The sequence below is a fragment of the Mauremys mutica genome, chromosome 26, assembly GCF_020497125.1.
Source record: "Mauremys mutica isolate MM-2020 ecotype Southern chromosome 26, ASM2049712v1, whole genome shotgun sequence".
Lineage (NCBI taxonomy): Eukaryota > Metazoa > Chordata > Testudines > Geoemydidae > Mauremys > Mauremys mutica.
Window position 1 is genome coordinate 13,961,864 of NC_059097.1, and position 19,939 is coordinate 13,981,802.

General features: G+C 59.6%; 1 protein-coding gene across 10 annotated transcripts; it reads right to left on the reverse strand.

The window, feature by feature from the left end:
- Positions 1–542: 542 nt before the first annotated feature.
- Positions 543–18,951, reverse strand: LOC123356653 (zinc finger protein OZF-like). Of its 10 annotated transcripts, none has more exons than XM_045000033.1 (6): positions 15,925–17,433; positions 14,995–15,082; positions 14,397–14,512; positions 12,548–12,706; positions 10,252–11,661; positions 8,312–10,082 (listed from the first exon to the last, which is right to left on the reverse strand). In XM_045000033.1, the coding sequence occupies exons 4-6, from the start codon at positions 12,627–12,629 to the stop codon at positions 10,048–10,050; spliced, it is 1,527 nt and encodes a 508-aa protein (XP_044855968.1). In that variant the 5' UTR covers positions 12,630–12,706; positions 14,397–14,512; positions 14,995–15,082; positions 15,925–17,433; the 3' UTR covers positions 8,312–10,047. The 10 variants fall into 10 exon arrangements, with proteins under 10 accessions (XP_044855972.1, XP_044855973.1, XP_044855974.1 ...); XM_045000030.1 differs by adding an exon at positions 18,793–18,951 and having other exon boundaries at positions 8,313–11,661; positions 15,925–16,857; XM_045000032.1 differs by having other exon boundaries at positions 8,313–11,661; positions 15,925–16,099; positions 16,728–17,431.
- Positions 18,952–19,939: the final 988 nt, after the last annotated feature.

Below are 19,939 nucleotides of genomic sequence, written 5' to 3' on the forward strand. Positions count from 1 at the left end.
GGGGGCTGCCCCACCCAATACCCTCTGCTCTTGGGTGGCGTTTCCCCAAAGCTGCACGTCCCTCTCTGCTCCCCGGCCGGGGAGGGGACGGTGCCCTCAGGGGAGGGAGCTTCCCGCTGGGTTTCAAAACTGGCACCTGCCTCCTCCTCCTCCCAAAAAGCTCCCTCAGGGCCCAGGCCAGAGGCGGCTCCAAGATGGCCCCAGCCAGAACAGGGCTGCTGTGAGAAACGGTCCCAGCCCCCGGCCGACGCGCCCAGCCCCTCACACAGCTGCCAGAGCGCAGCTCGGGGGAAACTGAGGCAGGAACGCAGATGATGGAGTGAGCCAGACAGGGGCAGTGGGGATCACAGGCCCTACCATGGCCCCGTCCCCCGGCCAGCTCCCCTCCTGCAGGGACTCTGGGGCTGGCTGGTGCTCCAGGGCCGGTGGGGCTGTGGCCGCGCTGCGGGACGTGGGAGTTGGGGCCGCACCCCCCCCCACCCCTGGCCATCGGGCGCTTTGGGCTCCCGTGGGGGAGGGAGAGGCAGGGGGGCACCTGGGGAGGGGATGGGGGTCGGCCTCCCACGGAGCCAGACTCTGGGAAAGGTGGAGGCTACGACAGCATCTGAGCTGGTTTCAAAGCGTGAGATTCTCGTTTCCAGGAAACGTCGATTTCATTGTCCACACGCCCACCGACCGGGGAAATATTTCCACTGCCAATCAGCCCAATGGGCTGAGAGGTGAAGAACGAAAAAGGCTGCTGAGAAGTTAAAAGTTTGATTTTAAAAACGATTCACTTTGTCAACAGCCCAGCACAGAACATACAATTGTGTAGGAAGGTTTTAAAGCTTCCACTTTTTCACTTGTCCGCGTCTCTCCGGAAACACCGATGGTCAGACCAGCCCTTCTCTGCTGCCTTAGAGAAAAGCTGACAATGCTCGAAACCCACAAGTGTGCAAAACACCCAACATGTAAACAGATCAAATAGAAAACGGCTTAAAAATGAATGTTGCTGTTCCCTGTCAAAACAGTCTATAAAAACCAAACACACTTGCCGTTAGCCAAGCCGACCCAGGAGCGCAGCAGAGCGTCCAGGAGCACGGAGGAGGCGGCAAGCGTGTTTGACACTGGGCTGCGTTATAGATATTGGGAGGCATTGGGAGAGGGGGTTTGTGGTGTGAGAAATGTCCCCTTCCCCGTCTGTCTGTCTCCAGCTCTGGGCGCCTGGCTTGCACCGGAAGCTGCCAGGTGCTGGGACATCCTTTCTTGCTGCGTTTGTGCAGCTCCTAGCACAACAGGTCCTGGTCCATAACTTGGACTCCTACACGCTACGGTGACACACACAGTAATGCAGTAAAGGCCCTTTTGCGCTGCCCGACTGGCGGCAGAGGCGTCTGTGTGACTAAGAACCAGGCCCCCCCTTTCCCCTGGAGATGCCGCGGGGTGGTTAGGAGCCAGGCACAAGGGCCCGTTGCCACTGAAAAGGCATTGGCTAAACCGTGGCCATCCAGCCCCAGGAAGCCCCATGGCAAGGAGGGTCCGGTGAGCGAGCGGGCGGTTAACGAGCCAGCCGCCAACGACATAAACCCCAAGGGCGTCGTACGGCGCGATCGTTATCCAGCTTGCTCTGAGCGCGGGGAAGAGCTCGCACTGCACAGCTGGGATTTCCAGCAGAGCCCCCGGGCGGGACCCCACGCAGGGAATCACAAGGGGATTTGGGGGCATCGGAAAACCCGCTCACAGAAACCCAACAGCTGCCCCTCCGGCAGCCCCCGACAAAACTCCGCCTCCAACCCCCAAACTCCCCCCCGCAGAAGTCACCCAGCCAGGGGCTCCGTGGCCCAAAGATTTCAGGGGGCCCCGTGCCGGGTGTGGCCGCTCCTGGGCGGCGCTGGACCGACGGGGGCGCTGGCTCCAAGCCTGGGCAGCCTGCAGAGGCTCCGAGCGCCGTGAGAAACGGGCCGGGGGACACCCGCTGCGCTGAGATCGTCTGGCCAGGCCCCAGCCGGCTCCTTACGGGCACGCTGAGCATTGCTGCTCCGGGGAGAGCAGCGGCCCAGGGGCCCGGAGAGACGGGAGCCCTCCGGGGCCACGGGGGTTGGGATGCTGGAGGCTAGAGGAACCCGTTTTCTCATTCCCGGGGGGCCGCTCCCCGTCTCCCCACTCCCTTGTCTCAGGAACACAGGCCGAGCGGGGATCCTCGCACCCAGAAGTAAGGGAGGATCCTCTCCCCATGGAAAGAGGCCGGAGGGAGGGAGAACAACAGGGACTTCCAATCGGCGTCCAGAAATGCCACCTGCCCCAATTCGTAATCTAGGGAAACCCCTATTCTCTGTATGCTCTCACTCGAGATCAGACGGATGCCAGGGGTGGAGAAACCATGGTACACATTACACTGCCCCTTACGCCCGTGTATCCCCATGGCCCAGATCCCCTCCTCAGGGCTAGGGCTGATCCGGCCCTTCCTCCTCACAGACGCTCTGGCCACCCCCACGGCCCAGTACCTCCCATTCCCCACCTCCACCTCCCAGTAACGTCGCCCCGCGGTGAACCCCTCAGCGCCCAGCACGCAGTGACACGTGTCGAATCTCTCCGGCCTGTCAGGCAGGTCCTGCCACGCGTCTGCTCGTCTCACGCTTCTCCCGTCCTCCGACACGACGAGGAGGGGATGGGCCGTGTCTGGATCCAGAGTCACATTCGCTGGGGGGGGGGGAGAGAAAAGCGGAGGGTTAGGGGCAGAGCCCAGCCCTGGGGGAGGCCGGGACCCTTCCTCACGCTCCCCGGCAGCCCTGGACTGGCTGGGACGCTCCTGGATCCGGGGGAGCTCCCGGGCTCCTGACTGTCTCACACCCAGACACTGGACGGGAGAGACACGGAGGAGAGAGACTGAATCTGCAGGTAGGGGAGCTGAGGAGGAGGCTGGACACCGATTTACCCCCCCCTAGGGATCCCCCTCCCCCAGCTGGTCCTTTCTTCCTTGTCCTGGGAGAAGGGGGAGGACAGGGCACTGGGGGGGGGAACGGCTCCAGACCCGAGAGTAAGGTCCATATCCTGGGAGGCAGCCCCTCGCCCGGCCCCAGAGAAGGGAGCCGCACGAAGGGAGCGGTCAGAAAGACCCCAGCCCAAGAGGAAGGGAGGATGCTGGAGAAAACACACTGAGCTCGTTAATACAACTTAATCGCGGAGTCACATGGGCTGAGAGAAGGTGTTTGGGGGCTGGTCAGTGACCATCTTCCTGACGATCAGTGCGTGTCTGAGTTGTGTGTTCACGTCACTTTAACAAGGAGTGTCCATCGGTGTATCTAGAACCACCAGGTGAACTCTCACCCTTCGTATACGACAAGAGCCTCTTCCACCAGTCCTGCTCCATTTCCGGCGGCAGAGCGTCTGGAGGGAAGAAAAGGATACGGGAGAGGAGATTTCATTCCGTCACGTTTCCAATGGCATGGCCACTATTAGCTGACATCATAATGGTTTTATTATGACCGAGGAACACACACACACACACACACACACACACACACACACCTTTCTAATACAGCCCAATATGCCACTAGCCATCTTGGCAACCAGGGCCCACTGCTGACTCATATCCAGCTTCCCATCCGCTGTAACCCCTAGGTCCTTTTCTGCAGAACGGCTGCCGAGCCACTCGGTCCCCGGCCTGTAGCAGTGCCTGGGAATCTTTTCCTTCTGACCAGGCGATTAACTACTTTTAAAAGACCCCTCCAGCCAAATCAGTACTTAGAAAGATATAAAATCCTTTGTGATGCCTAAAAGCTTTGGAAACATTTTTAAAAGTTGGTGAAATTTCAGAAACACGTCTCTTGTTATGGAGATCACACACAGTAAATGAGTGTTCCCGTTTTCTAAACGCATAGAACATTGTTCTGAACACACTAAACCTCTGTGACTGTTTAATTTAAAATAATGTCTTTGTTTCAGTGAGTTAAATAGATAGGAACCTGGACTGATTCCTTTCTGAAGGCTGAAGAGTCCATTTAAAATATAAAACCAGCTTAGAAATACTGATGAAGAAAACGCAGCGCAGAGGAGAGCTGCGTCCCGCATTCCATTGTATCGAATGTCGTGTTCAGCAGGGCGGCCGCCTCGCCCTTACTACAAAGATTTTGCAAATAAACGTCTGACAAACTTCAGGGCCGATCAAAATTCCCGTGACCGACAGTTTTTTAATTCCCAAGTTTAGTGCTTGTAATTAGGCACCTTCTGCACGTCCAGGCTGCGGGAGGGAGGGTCCGGGGTCTCTGCGGGGAACTCTGACGCTCCGCCACCGAGGCGCGGGCCGGGCGTCTCGCTGTCCTTAGCTGCATCCTCCCTCGTCCTGCCCCCGCCCCTGCGCTGCTGTCGCAATAATACTGCGCAGGGCCCCATAAATCCTAAGGGCGGCCCCGTTAGGCTCCCGCCGCCCCAGAGAGCTTAACCCTTTATGGACTGGAACATTTTTAATATTGTTTCTCCAGGAGCTAACGGGTGTCAGGCACTAGTGGGGGGAACAGCAGCGAAACTCTTCGGGGTCTGATCAGAACCATGACTGGACTCTCCCAGGTGCGCGCAAAAATCGGTCACACGATCCCTCCACTTCCAGAAACACTTTTCTGGGGGAGGGGCGACCGCTTGGGAACCCCTGGGTCAAATGACCCCTATTGTGGTGACGGCCCCAGCCCCGGCCCCAGGAGGCCCAGCGGATTTCAGGGCAATCCCAGTGTGGGGGGCCGAGGTTCCAGCACTAGGAAATGTCGTGCTGGGAACAGAAGGAGCTTCTCAATTGTACCGACACCGGCGCTGGCGCCAACCCTGGAAGCTGGCAGCTCTCGGGCCGGCCGGAGGTCTCTCTGTGCCGCAGCCTGTCTGCGCTGAGGGCAGGAGACGTCTGTAGCCGACCCCTCCCGGCACCGGGTGATTCGTGCGAGACAGAAATTGCACCCACAGCCTAGAGGGGCAGGTGGTGTGAAATGCACCCGCGCAACGGGGCAAGTAGCGTCACCCTGGAGACTCCTCCCGGGTTCCCTGCGCGGGGTAAATCTGGCTTTCCTGAGCCCCCGTCTGCAGCACCCACGGGCGCGTCCCCTCCCTGGCACGGACTCCTGCTGTTTGCTGGGAGCCCCGGGGAGAGTCGCGGCCCCGGAGTCGGTGGGGAAAATGGACCAACCTGGGCGGGTCAAAACTCCTGAGTCAGCCGCCAGCAATCAGGGAAATGATCCCCCAAATCATGTGGGGGGTTTACAGACTCTGTTGTGGGTTTGGTGTCTGACCCCCAGGGGGTGGGTGAGAATCAGCTGCCCCCTCACCCCCAGGCAGTGAGTAACGTGATTTGTGTCTCCATGCACAAGCTCCCCCCCCCCCCATCTGCCCGGCCCCCACCCCCAAATCAATCCTCGCCCCTCCCCCATCAGTTCTGCCTCCAGATCTGATGGGAGCCCCCAATCCTGCCCCTCCCCCCTCCCCCCATCCGCCCCTCCCCTCCCAGCCTCACCTCGGCTCCTCCAGCAGCTCCTGGGGTCCCCCCACAGATCCGGGGGGGTGCAGTGGGGTCCCCGCTCCCCTCCCAGCCGGGCGCGGTGGAGCCGGGCCGGCTGCTCGCACGGGGGCGGAGGAGGAAGCAGCTGATCTGACTCACGTGGGGTCAGACACACTCCGGTTCCGCTCCGGATTGGCTACTTTGCCCGGACTCCGGAGCAGCCTCAGTAGCAGCAGCTGACGCGCCCCCCCCCTCATCAGCTCCCTGCAATCACCGGGGGGGGGGGCAAAGCGTGACCCGAGGGGGTAAAACGGGGGGCGGAGGGGGGCAAGGGGCAGGCTCCGGGGTGGGGGGCAGGAGCTGGGGGGACAGCAGGGGGGGAGGCGCTGCCAGACAGTGGCACGGGGGGGGGAACCCCCTCGGGCAGGGCGGGGGGGGGCATGGTTCCCACAAATGGGGGGAGGAGGAGGAGCCACCTGCCGTGGTCCCCAAAACAGGGCGTGGGGGGCTTTGGGGTCCGTCCCGGCGGCAGCGTCTTGTCTACACTAGGACCCTACAACGGGGGCGGGAAACCCCCCTAGTCCCGGGGCAGCGTCTCCCCCTGCAGAGCTCAGCTGGGGACTCCCCGGTGTCCTGGGTCCCACCCAGCACCCGAGGGCTGGACACCGGCTCCTCGCAGTAAACCCCCACGGCCTCATCACAGCGACAAGCCGGCGAGGTCCCGGCGGGTGCTGGGGTGACCCCGCCACGTGGGACAGCACCTCCCGGGCCCCTGCCCTCGCCACGGGCCGCTGGGAAATTGACGGGGGAGAGAGATGCAGAACAGGTGTTAACGCTGCATTGACAGCAGGTAGGAAGGAGTTAAGAGGAGCCGAGAAGGAGCTTTAATAACCCCAGAGCATATGGAAAAGGGGGGTGGGGAGCCGCTTCAGGGGCCCCAGAGATGAGGGGGCCAGAAGGTGCAGATGGGAGTTCTCCAGTCATGGAGATGGACCAGGGGGCCGTGTACAGGGGAGGCCTCCCGGCTCTCCGATACGCAGACGACTGAGGCCAGCACGGCCTCTAAGTGTCAATTGGGGAAAGAAAAATCTGTTTTTTTCCCCACCCCTCGGAAGCTGAAACCCTGGTTCAAGGGCACAGAGACGCCGACACAATCGTGACTTGGTTTGGTTTGTAGATTCAGACTGGAAGCTCCTTCCCTTAGGAGCTGCCTCTCACGCTGTGTGTGTAACACAATACCGTGCACAACAGGGCCTCGGCCCAGCCTCTAGCCGCTACGGTATGAGCCGTAACCCTGGGATCGGCGGGAACAGTGACTGTGTAGTCAGACAAGAACGAAACGGGGAAAGGAGGAGGAACAGGCCGAAGAGCAGCAGAGAGACACTCCCCAGCCTGGCGATCTCAATTCCCAGCCCTGCAAACTCGTACTCCCCGTTCCTCATCCTGCTGCCAACGGCCCCGCTGATTCCATGAGCCTGAGCTGCCCTGGGGCAGACGGTTCGGTTGTGAGGACAGGGGCCTTGCGCTGACACCCGGCTCGGGGATCAGAGTGTCTCTGGGTCAGTGTATTTCCTGCTAACACCCCTAGAGGCCAGTGGTCTGATTCTCCTCTCCCAACAGCTTCACGCGGGTGTAGACGGGTCAAGGGGTTCCTGTGGGATTGCGTCTGGTTTACCCCAGGGTGGGGGAGCGGGATCCTGGCAGACGTTCCTGGTTTGTGCTCGGGTCGGGGGAGACACCGGAGCTGAGTGAGGTTTATCTCTGTGGGCAGTTTGAGGAGCCGATGAGAGGGACGCGGTTCTTCGGGTGACCTCGCTGTGTGTTTCCATCCCAGACCATGTTTGCGTGGCCTTTACCTTTCCCCTGAGCTCTGGAGCGGGTGGCACTGAATGCACAGGACACGGGGAGTGCGAGAAACTAAATTATTCTTGGTTGTTTCAAAGGAGGAACAAAGACGGACGCCTGTCCCCAGTCCCAGCCCAGCCCAACGCGGGACCTTTCACCCCCAGCCCCGCACCTGGCCGCGCCCAACGCCCGCCTGAACCAGCAACATCTGTAAACGGGTAGAGACGTGCCGAGGAGCCGTGAGCGACGCTGGGAGCCAGGCACCAATGCAAACACCCCGAGAGCAGGAAATCCACAGAGCTCCGGGTGGAGGGAGGAGTGTGGGGCGAGTGGGGCAGAGACAGTCTCTGTCGTCCCCACACAGGACACTGTGATAGATCGATGGGCAGCTTCACACGACGCTCCTAGGCCAGTTCCTGTCTGGCTCTGGCTCTGATGCAGGGAGTTCACAGTTCTCAGCCTCAGCTGCCGGGCTCTGATCGCAAACCCAGGAGGTTCCCAGCTGTGTTCCCCCGTACCCTGCCCGCCCTCTCCCTCTCCTGACGGTATCTCCCATCACTGCAGGGATCATTCGGGCAGGGCAGTAACTTCCTTCCCCATTGCAGTCTCGGCCTCTCCCCCTGGCTGGGATGATTTAGTGGGGAATTGGTCCTGCTTGGAGCAGGGGGTTGGACTAGACACCTCCTGAGGTCCCTTCCAACCCTGAGATTCTATCATCTGTATTTCAAATGTGTTTGCTCCTGGGTAACACACAATACTTTACCTCCACTCTACCCAGCACATGGTCAGAGGCCTATTCAGGCTGAATGGCCCATCGGGAAAAACAACGGCTTACGGGAAAAGCTTATCCTCACCCGACGGTCTTTCCTGGGGACGCTTCGGCCAGGGCATGAGTAATGGCTGCCAGAACTCGCCCAAGCTTGCGAGGGCACGTGCCCAGATCATGTGATACTGGACCCCATCTTGTTGCTGGTACTTTCCCACAAACTCCTGCTTGAAACTGAGAAGTTCCCGCCGCCTGCAAGAAGCTATCAAAGGGGGAAGTGACATCACCACTGGGCCTCTCTCCCCCTACAACTCAACCCCGGAAACCACCTCAGGAACCAAGAGTGAACTGGGGGATGGGGGAGTCCCAGGCGGGACTCCTGCCTGCGTAGGCAAAACCGTAACCTGCGTGTTCTAGCTAGCAGGGTGAGACACTGCTGGATTCAAATCCTCTCTCGTTTATACGGCTTAGGTTGTGTTCTGTTTTATTTCTCATGGTAATCTGCTTTGATCTATACGCTCACTACGTATAATTACTTAAACTCTACCTGTCTCAGTGAGTAAGGGAGCCCAGATTGGCAGGCCAGAGGGCTCAGCGGGACCCCAGTCCCCGCTTGCACCCTGGGGAAACCCGTCACAAAGGTACCGAGGGAATGAATGTTAAGAAGCTTCACTTCTCTATACCCCCGTGCTCTCCCTTTCTTAACCCACAGTCCCCAACTGCTCGATTGCCCCAGCACCCGGATCCCCCTGCTTCCTAGTTCTAGCAGCCCCGACTCTTCAATCCCTGGTTTCCCCCACAAAACCCATCCTCCTGGTCCCTCAGTATTCGATCCCCCAGGACAGCGTCAGCTTCACCTGGAGCGTCTGCCACCCTGAGGACATCTCGGAGGTTTCTTCCCCGGGGGGATTTGCTGGTGCCTGGTCCTTCGGGAGCAGCCTACTGAAGCTCTGCCCGGTCAAGGTCTCCCTGTCGCGTGAACTCAGATTGAATCTAGCCAAGCCATTTCTAGGGTCTCTCGCCCTCGTGAAGTCTCTGGTGTTAGGTAAGCTCTGAGCTCTTACTGAAGCTTTTCCCACACCGGAGGCATTTATGAAGTTTATAGCCTCTGCGGATCCTCTGAAGTCTAACAGGGTTTGTTCTCTCAATGAAACTTTTCCTACAGTGGAGGCATCTCTCAGGTTTATCTCCAGTACGAACTCTCGCAGGGCCGTCCTTAGGATTTATAGGGCCCAATGCAGTATTATTAAGCGTGTGCCCCTATGCCCGACGACAGACTGGACTCGCATGCGTATTTTAGACAAGGAGTGTGTGTGTGTGTCTTCTGAAGGATTTATTTTAAAAACCGTATGTCTGAAGAGCCAAGCGTTTAAGGCGAAAGATGAATACTCAGCTTGTGCATCTAAAAATCTATGCGAGGATTTTTTAGAGCGGTGATTTTATAATCTTCACCAACTCACTAATGAAATGTTTTTAAAGCAAAGTTTAAACTAAGTAAAATGCTCTGAGTAAATATGACAGTGATACCCAACTGGTTTTGTCAGTAAATTCAGAAACTGACAGGCTATACCTGGCGTTGGGCAAATGCCTGTGAAATGGCTTCATTACCCCTCGATGGCTCTTTAACAGTGTCAATGTTGTGCTGGCAGGCTGGAGGCTTTTTCACTTTTAAGTTCCTAGATCCCCTCCGGAGGAAGACTCACCAGCTGTGGGAGCCTGCAGGAAGGGTCAGAACAGGGATAAGAAGAGGCAGAAGTGGGGGACACTAAGACCCAAGGGTGCCCCAAATTTTTGGGTGCCCTACGCAGCCGCATATGCCTAAGCACGGCCCTGAATTCGCTGATGTCTAGTAAGGTGCGAGATCTGAACGAAACTTTTCCCGCAGTCCAAGCACTTCTGGGGTCTCTCTCCAGTGAGTATTCTCTGGTGCGTAACAAATGGTGACGTCTCAATGAAACTTTTCCCGCAGTCGAGGCATTTATAGGGTCTTTCCTCCCTCGTGGATTGTCTGATGTCTAGTAAGGTGCGAGATCTGAACGAAACTTTTCCCGCAGTCCAAGCACTTCTGGGGTCTCTCTCCAGTGAGTATTCTCTGGTGCGTAACAAATGGTGACGTCTCAATGAAACTTTTCCCGCAGTCGAGGCATTTATAGGGTCTTTCCTCCCTCGTGGATTGTCTGATGTCTAGTAAGGTTTGATTTGTGGCGGAAGTTTTCCCCACAATCCAAGCATCGATAGGGCTTCTCCGCAGTGTGGATTCTCTGGTGCACAACCAGGCCTGACTTGTGAGCAAAACTTTTCCCACAGTCCAAGCATTGATATGGGCTTTCTCCTGTATGGATTCTCCGATGTCTAGCAAGGTAGGAGTTGTGACTGAAGCTTTTCCCGCACTCCAAGCATTTATGGGGTTTGTCGCCCGTGTGCATTCTCTGATGCGTCATAAGGCTGGATGGCTGAATGAAACTTTTCCCACAGTCAAGGCACTTATAGGGATTCTCTCCCATGTGGGTTCTCTCGTGTGTAAGAAGGGACGCTCGCACACTGAATCCTTTCCCACACTCAAGGCATTGATACGGTCTCTCTCCTGTGTGCCGTCTCTGGTGCGTAAGAAGGGACGATTTCTGACAAAAGCTTTTCTCGCATTCCAAGCATTTATAGGGTTTCTCTCCCGTGTGGATTCTCCCATGGTTAATAAGGTGTGACCTCTGACTGAAGCTTTTCCCGCAGTCCAAGCAGTTATAGGGTTTCTCTCCTGTGTGGGTTCTCCTGTGTGTAATAAGGGCTGATCGCTCACTAAAATCTTTCCCACACTCCAGGCATTTAAATGGTCTCTCTCCTGTGTGCAGTCTCTGGTGTGTAAGAAGGGACGACCTCTTACGAAAGCTTTTCCCGCATTCCAAGCACGTATAGGGTTTCTCTCCCGTGTGGATTCTCCCATGGTTAATGAGATGTGAGTTCTCACTGAAGGTTTTCCCACAGTCCAAGCATTTATAGGGTTTCTCTCCCGTGTGGGTTCTCTGATGCACAGTAAGGGCTGATTTGAAATTGAAGCTTTTCCCACACTCAAGGCATTTATAGGGTCTTTCTCCTGTGTGGATTCTCCCATGTTTAGTAAGAGATGAACTTTCATTAAAACTTTTTCCACACTCAAGGCAGCTATAGGGTCTTTCTCCCAGGTGCAGTCTTTGATGTGTAATAAGGTGTGAACTCTGACGGAAACTTTTCCCGCAGTCCAAACATTTATAGGGTTTATCTCCTGTATGGATTTTCCAATGCATAGCGAGGCTTGTTCTCGCACTGAATCTTTTCCCACAGTCAAGACATTTGTAGGGTTTTTCTTCCTTGTGATTTATCTGTGGAGCTGCGGTTTCCTTGGGACCCACGCACGGACTGGATTCATCCGGTTTCTTCCTCGGATGTTTTTTCAGCTGCCGCCCTGCCCTGCCCTGATATCCCCAGGCATTTCCCTGTGTCAAGCACTGGGAAAAACTCCCTTCAGCTCTTCTCAAAAACGCCCCCTGTGGTTCCACTTTCCCAGGAGCTTCCTGCTGTTGATTCTCCTCCTTGTCCTCACTCCCACGCTCATCACCTGCTGGGAGAGAGAGAGACAATCCAGCCAGGAGTCACTGTCTGTGCTCTCCCTAGATAGGGCTTGTCTACACTACACAGTTTTGTCGGCAAAAGGCAGCTTTTGTCGACAAAACGACGGAGGTTTGTTGGCAAAACTCTCCTGTTTTGGCAACAAATGAAAAAAAACCCACCTCGACGAGAGGCTTTTTGCGGCAAAGTTAGAGAGAGAAAGCGTCAGTGTAGACGCCGCGTTCGTTACGTCACCGTAACTGGCCTCCAGGAGGTATCCCGCAATGCCCGCCGTGACCACTCGGCTCACTGTTTTGAACTCCGCGGCCCTGCATCCAGGTACTCGGGCACGCGTCCCTCCCCTTTCAAAGCTCCCGGAAGCGCTGAAATTCCTCAGCGTGCAGAGCTACTGCCCAGCTGAGCAGGGTGGCAGCAAACACACGCCTGCCTGGACTACAGGGGAGGGGGGGATCTCCTGGGTTTGTGGGCAGAGGCGGCGGCGGGAGAACTCGGAGGGAATCGCAGCATCATTAACGCGAGATCCTGCTCTCCCCGGCACTAGGGACACAGCAGGGCAGGAGGGAACGGACACACACATCCCCTGCACACACACTGTGTCTGTCTCTACACACACACACACACACTGTCACACACTCTTCCCCTCCTCCCCACACCCACGCTTCAGCTGGCAATCGACAGTAGATCCCAACGCCGGAGTTACAGACTGACCAGTCAACCGGACGCCATGTGGAACCGGACGTAGGCAATCAGGCAGCAGTGGAGACAAAGCCCCGCCAAACACTGCACGGTGCCTGCGTTGCGGCTTAGAAGGTAGGCACATCTGGGCTGCCTGTCCCCACCCCCGCCCCCTACTCGCCACGCAGGGGGCAGCCGCTTACAGGTGGGAGGTGAAGACGCTGAGGTTCGCAGGCACAGCCGTGAGCCCCTGCTCCGAGCCGTCTGCCCTGAGGCGCCTCCCATAACGTCTCGCTCAGGGCTACGAACGTTTCAGGGTTAGGAACAGCCCCCGTGCCCGAGGTCTCCATCACTCTGAGGTTCTGGTGTAGCAGGAGGAAACCTGCATGACGTGAGGCTCCACCTGCCCCGCGAGGCACTTCCGAAAGCACCCTGCGGCCAGCTGCGCCGTGGGATCGCGACCCACAGCGCTCTGCTCTCTGTGTCGGTGCAAGAGCTGCTAGCGGGGATGGGCTCTGCCAACCCGAGGAGCAGAGTGTGGACCTGCGACAGGGGTTTAATGACAGCAGTGGCTGGACGTCGGCATCACGTGCGTCGACAAAACTCCGTAGTGTAGACGAGGCCTTTTTCCAGCCCGGGCGAGCGACGGCAGCTAAGTCGATGGGAGAAACTCTCCCACTGACATACTGGGTGTAACTTACGTCACTCGGGGGGTTGGTTTATTCACCCCCCCCGAGTGACAAAAGTGGCACTAACATAAGCGGTAGTGTAGATACAAGCCTGAGACCGTGGATTCTGCCTCCACGTCCCATCCGAACGCTGCCAGGGAGGTAAAGTCAGGGAGGACGGGAAGCCGGGACTGATATTTGCCGTGATGATACGACACCTGCTGACTGCAGCCCTGACCTGGGTGAGACGGGGCAGACCTGAGGGCGCTCACTCACGGCACATTTTGGCAGGGCCGCCAGGAGGATTCAGGGGGCCTGGGGTCTTTGGCGGCAGGGGGGCCCCCGCTTCGGCGACAATTCGGCAGTGGGGGGTCCTTCCGCTCCGGGACCCGCCGCCAAAGTGCCCCAAAGACCCGCGGTGGGGGGCCGCCGCTGCCAAATTGCCATGGAAAACCCAGCACTTCAGCAGCGGGTCCCGGAGCAGAAGGACCCCCCCGCCGCCGAATTGCAGCCGAAGACCCGGAGCGGAAGAAGCTCTGGGGGCCTGAACTCTGCGAGAGTTTTCCAAGGCCCCCGGAGTGAGTGAAGGACCCCGCTCCAGGGCCCCCGAAAAACTCTCGTGGGGGCCCCCTGCGGCAAATTGCCCCACTTGCCCCCCACCCTGTGGGCGGCCCTGCATTTTGGGGCGTCTCAGGTGCTTTCTGTGTCAGTTTCCCTGACCCCACCCTTGTGCGAGTGCCTCTCAAGAGCTCCTTTTCCTTGGAGGCCTGGAGCTCTGGGACCCACGGCTCCCCCCCTCCTTCCAGCCGGGCGATCAGGTCAGGTTTGGGAATGGGAAATCCTGCACAGGGGGTGAAATCAGGCACGCTCCAGCTGCAGAGTATCTGTCACGAGGGACATTCCCTGAGTTTAGCCTGACCTTACGTGGGATTGTAATAACTCAGACCCCTCGGGGTCTGCGGGGGTGTTGTCACGACCTCACTAGGGGTTCTCAAGATCTGTGGCTTCTGCGGGACTTACGGACACACCTACCCACGGCTCAGGCGTTAAATTCCTGCCTCTTTCATACCCTGCAGAACCTAGAGCCCTCGCCACGGATGAAGCTAGTCCCAAGGAGGAAGGTGAAGGAGAAATTATACAGGCAGGACAATACCCTGCTTCTGGGCCCTTGACAGCTGGAGACGGGGTTGAATTAGCACGTCCATTAGATTTCCGACTCCCCTGTTCTCTTGGAGCGGGTATGGAGATGAAAGTGTCACGCGCCCTGGAGCTGTGGACAATGCGACCCTCCCCCTACAATCTAACCGAGCAGGGATGAACCTGACCAGATTCAGAAATGCAGACCCAACGGCGTTTATTAACTGAGGGGACGGGAATCCCTTACCCAGCAAGGTGACAGTCTCATCATTCGCCTGCATGACGTCCCTGTAGCGGGCTCTCGGAGCGTGGCCCCTCTTCCCCGGTGAAATGCACAGCCACCTCCTCGAAGGTCACCGGCCCCTGAAACAACATCAGTTCCTCCACTCAGAGCCTGCTGCCCCGGCCACAATCCCACTCGTCACGATGGAGGAGGGACGGAGAAGCAGAATCCCATCCCCGCCCTGCTCAGAGGAGCCCCTGGTCCCTCCCAGCAGGGTCTCCTCGTTCACCACACACCTCCTAGCCACCGGCTGATATGGGAAGCCGAGCTCCAAGCATCCCGCCACCTGCATATTCCACGGTAGCCGCCGGCTAGCGGGTCCAGGCTCCAGCGCCGAGGACCTGGTCTGGTTTCCCAGCCCTGTCCATGGGGCGTTTCCTCGTTCAGAAATGCGGGGGGACGGTGACTGTCCCGTTCCCAGGGGCCTGTTCAGAAAACGAGGCCCAAGGTGACCATGTCCCAGCCCTGCCTCGCCCCGTGTCTTTCCTGCCCCTCCCCTCTACAAACCACACACACACACACACACACACACACACACACACCCTCCCTGAAAATCCCCTACCTGAGCGGGCTGCACCACAGCCGTTTCTCTTCCCCGTCTCCGGGAAGACGGGACGATCTGGAGCGAAATGTGGACGTGATTCTTCAGCCTGTCAGGGTGAGGGGGACAAGTGGGAAGCTTTCAGAGGGGCGTTAGTCCATGTCACACCCCGATTCCCCCCCCCCACCAGGGTCTTTCCCTGCAGAAAGATGCTCTAGGCCAGGGGTAGGCAACCTATGGCACAGGTGCCGAAGGCGGCACACGAGCCGATTTTCAGTGGCACTCACACTGCCCGGGTCCTGGCCACCGGTCCGGGGCCTCTGCATTTTAATATAATTTTAAATGAAGCTTCTTAAACATTTTAAAAACCTTATTGACTTTACATACAACAATAGTTTAGTTCTATATTATAGACTTATAGAAAGAGACCTTCTAAAAACGTTAACATGTCTGACCGGCACGCGAAACCTTAAATTAGAGTGAATAAATGAAGCCTGGGCACAGCGCTGCTGAAAGGCTGCCGACCCCTGCTCTAGACTCTGCCACCCTGGGAAAACCCTCCGTCACTTTGGCGTGGCCCCCACTCAGGTATATTTGAGGTTGCTCAGGAGAGCTCCTCCCACCGACACAGCTACCGCCTCTCGCGGGGGTGGAGATCTTATGCCACTGAAACGCTTCTCCTGTGGCCTCCGGCCCTTCGTTCCAACACAGACCCGGCCCCTCCCGCCAGGGCTGGACCCACCGAGGCCATTTTAAACCCTCCCAGCGACAGCGGCGCTGAGACAAATGGTAGAAAAAAAGCAGAATCAAAGGAGCCGCTTGGGTGGATTCCCCCTGATGTTGTTCCCAGGAAGCGTTATTTACCCCTTCACCTAACACAAGAACTAGGGGTCACCCAATGAAATTAACAGGCAGCAGGTTTAAAACAAGCACAAGGAAATATTTCTTCACCCGACACGCTGTTAACCCGGGGAACTCCTCGCCAGGGGATGTTGTGAAGGCCAAGACTATAACAGGGTTCAAAGAAGAACTGGATAAATTCACGGAGGACAGGACCATCAGTGGCTATTAACCAGGATGGGCAGGGATGCTACCCCTTGCTCTGGGCGTCCCGAGCCTCCGACGGCTAGAAGCGAAGAGAGAATGGCAAGATCACGCGATGATCCCTTGCTCTCTTCATTCCCTCTGAAGCACCGGCCATTGGCCGCTGTCGGGAGACAGGATGTTGGGCTAGACAGACCACTGGTCTGACCCAGCGTGGCCTCTGTCCCCGAGGGCAGCCGCTCTGGGACCCGCAGACACACGGGGAGCCCCGTCCCCTCCGGTACAAACTCGCCAGCTGGTCCCTGAAAAGTCACTTTCCTGCCCGTCCCCATCACCTGGGGGCTCCGGCTCCGGGCTGGTGCGGGGGGCTAATTCCAGCCCCCGGGGGGGAAAGTCCCCACCTGGGCTGGGCACACAGAGGGGGCGTTTATGAAGGTCTCTCCCCAGTCTGGGCTCCCAGATCACGACGCCGGAGGCGGCAGCGTCTGACCCAGAAAACTCAACTCTAGGAGCAGAGGGAGACGAACGCCAGCACCCGGGGTCAGGGCAGCAGCTGCAGATGTCATGTGCCCGCCTGGACTCGCACCAGAACCAGTCTGAACTGGTATTTTTAAACCGAGCTGGAGCCAGACTCGATCCATCATTTTTCTCTTACTCAGTGACGCTGAATCTGAACTGAACTGGGGGGGGGAAAACAGGTCGCCGGTTACCATAAACTTTCGGCCGTTTTTAAGCTCAGTATCCGATCAAATCAAATGAAACCGCCTCTGCTCTTTCCTTCAGGATCAGTAGGACCCAGGCAGGCGATGGCCCCAGGAGAAGGAGAGGAGGAGACAGCCCCTAGCAGCAGAGAGGGAGGTGGGAGAGAAGTGGGGGGCGCCCGGTCCCAGAAGTTGACGATAACTCTTCAATCCCGAGGAAAAAGGAGCTGGTTCCCCAACTGTTCTCCCCCCTAGACGGGCCTCCTCCCGCCCAGCCCCCGGGGCAGCTCCTCCTTCCACATGCCCCACTTGACGCGGGCCCCAAATTCAGTTCCCCGCCGGAGGAAGCTGCTCCGACCCGCCCCCCGGCACTGCCTGGCAACTGAACCGGTTTGGGGTGTCCTGAACCAGAACCGAACCAACCCCCAATCCCACCCCTTGCTGGCCAGGGCGAGCGGCGACTCTGGAGTGACACCGACTCCGGCACGGAAATCAGACCAGCACCCGGGAGTCAGAGCCCCAAATAACGAGATTGTCTGGGAACAAAGTATTAAACTGGGAGCCGAGTGCGGGAGGGGAGGCGGCGGGTGGGTATTGGCTGTGCAAATTCTCAGCCCTGCAGGGAAATCCCCTGCCCCCCCCGCTACCCCACTTGCAATGCTTGTGGCACCATTCGGGGGGGGGGGGGGGAGGAATCCCCAGTGGCTGCTGGGTGGGGCCCTGTGGAGTGAGGGAGCTGCCCCTGTATCCCTCCCTCCCTCCCTCCCGTCCCCGCGTCTCCTTGTTCTCCCTCCATTGTCCCTCCAGCCCCCCACCCCTTCCCCTCACAGCTCCCCCCCTTCACATCTCCCCCTATTCCAGCCCCCCTCCCCTCCCAGCCCCCCCACCTTCCCCTGATCCCAGCCCCCCACCCCCTTCTCCTCACAGCTCCCCCCACATCTTCCTCCTATTCCAGCCCCCACCCCCTCACAGCCCCCCCACCTTCCCCTGATCCCAGCCCCCCACCCCCTTCCCCTCACAGCTCCCCCCTCACATCTTCCTCCTATTCCAGCCCCCCCCTCCCAGCCCCCCCACCCCCTTCTCCTCACAGCCCCCCACATCTTCCTCCTATTCCAGCCCCCCTCCCCTCACAGCCCCCCACCTTCCCCTGATCCCAGCCCCCCACCCCCTTCCCCTCACAGCTCCCCCCTCACATCTTCCTCCTATTCCAGCCCCCCTCCCCTCCCAGCCCCCCCACCTTCCCCTGATCCCAGCCCCCCACCCCCTTCTCCTCACAGCCCCCCACATCTTCCTCCTATTCCAGCCCCTCCCCTTCCCAGCCGCCTGCCCTCACCTTCCCCTGATCCCAGCCTCCCCTCCCCATCACCCCTTCGCCTCACAGCCCCCCACATCTTCCTCCTATTCCAGCCCCCCCTCACAGCCCCCACATTTTCCCCCGATCCCAGCCTCCCCTCCCCCATCACCCCTTCCCCTCACAGCCCCCCCACATCTCCCCCTATTCCAGCGTCCCCTCCCCCTCCCCCCACAGCTCCCCCTTCGCATCTCCCCCTATTCCAACCTCCCCTCCCCCACTCCTTCCCCTCACAGCTCCCCCCTTCACATCTTCCTCCTATTCCAGCCCCCACCCCCTCACAGCCCCCCCACAGCTCCCCCGATCCCAGCCTCCCCTCCCCCTCCCCACACCTTCCCCTGATCCCAGCCCCCCACATCTCCCCCCTCCCAGCCCCCCCACAGCTCCCCCTGATCCCAGCCTCCCCTCCCCCTCCCCACAGCTCCCCCTGATCCCAGCCTCCCCTCCCCATCACCCCTTCGCCTCACAGCCCCCCCACAGCTCCCCCCTCACATCTTCCTAATCCAACCTCCCCTCCCCCACTCCTTCCCCTCACAGCCCCCCCATCTCCCCCATTCCAGCCTCCCCCGATCCCAGCACGCCCCCCCCCCAGGGGCTGGCGCCCCCCGCCCCCGGGCAGGGGTCCGGGATTTGCAGCCAGCCCCGCTGGAAGCAGCCCGGGGCCAACCCCCGCCCCTGCAGCCCGGGGGGGGGGTGTGCGAGGGGGGGGCGGGTCTCTCTCACCTTCCCTCCCAGCGGTGCCCCCCCCACACCGGGAGCTGGGGGGGCTCTGCCCCGGCTGGAGCTTCCCCTCTCCCGGCGGCAGCCCGGGCTCCGGAGTCACTGCGGAGCGACTGCGAATCACTTCCTGCCGCCGGGCCGGTGGCCCCGGCCAGCGGCTGCTGGGTCCTAGCGATCCCCCGGGCCGGGCCTGTGCCGGGCTGGGGGCAGAGTCCCACCGCCCCGGGCCGGGCCGGCGCCCCCCCCGCAAACCCGGCTCGGTTCCCCCGGCTGCGCGCGGAGCAAAGCCCCTGTGTGCCGAGCAAACACTGGCTGAAAATACGCGCAAGTCCGGAGTGGCTGCGCGCGGGGCAGGGGTGAGCTGGGGCGGGGGGTTCCCCTGCGTGCCGCCCCCGCCCCCCTTACTGGCTGCAGGCGGCTCCCCCCCCCGCGCTCCCCTGCCCCAGCTCCCTCCGCCTAAATGCCGCCGGCGACCGGGGCGGCCGAAGATCCGGCCGCCCCGGTCACTGCCGAAGAAAATGGCGCCCCCCAAATCCCAGCTCCCTGGCGACCGCCTCGGTCTCCTCAATGATCCGGCTCCGGGCATCCCTGGAGAATGGGATGTTTGTGGGGGTTAGTTCCCAAGCAGGCATATCCCAAAGCCCGTCACACCCGTCGGGCTTATCCCTATACACTGATAGAGTCTGTTCCCCAGTGTCCCCTGCCCGGCTCTGACACCACAGAGCATTTACCCCGTATCCCTGCCCGGCTCCGACACCGCAGAGCGTTTACCCCGTATCCCTGCCCGGCTCTGACGCCGCAGAGCGTTTACCCCACGTCCCCCTGCCCGGCTCTGACACCGCAGAGCGTTTACCCCGCGTCCCCCTGCCCGGCTCTGACACCGCAGAGCGTTTACCCCGCGTCCCCCTGCCCGGCTCTGACACCGCAGAGCGTTTACCCCGTATCCCTGCCCAGCTCTGACACCGCAGAGCGTTTACCCCGCGTCCCCCTGCCCGGCTCTGACACCGCAGAGCGTTTACCCCGCGTCCCCCTGCCCGGCTCTGACACCGCAGAGCGTTTACCCCGTATCCCTGCCCGGCTCTGACACCGCAGAGCGTTTACCCCGTATCCCTGCCCGGCTCTGACACCGCAGAGCGTTTACCCCGCGTCC

What these genes read in the sequence shown, in the direction of transcription:
- LOC123356653 (XM_045000033.1), bottom strand. Translation starts at nt 12,629, where the DNA reads ATGGGAGGCGCCTCAGGGCAGACGGCTCGGAGCAGGGGCTCACGGCTG. An exon ending in AGCGTCTTCACCTCCCACCT is followed by an intron (nt 11,662 to 12,547) that starts GTAAGCGGCTGC and finishes TCTCTCTCCCAG; the next exon opens with CAGGTGATGAGCGTGGGAGT. An exon ending in CAAATCAAACCTTACTAGAC is followed by an intron (nt 10,083 to 10,251) that starts ATCAGACAATCC and finishes ACCTTACTAGAC; the next exon opens with ATCAGACAATCCACGAGGGA.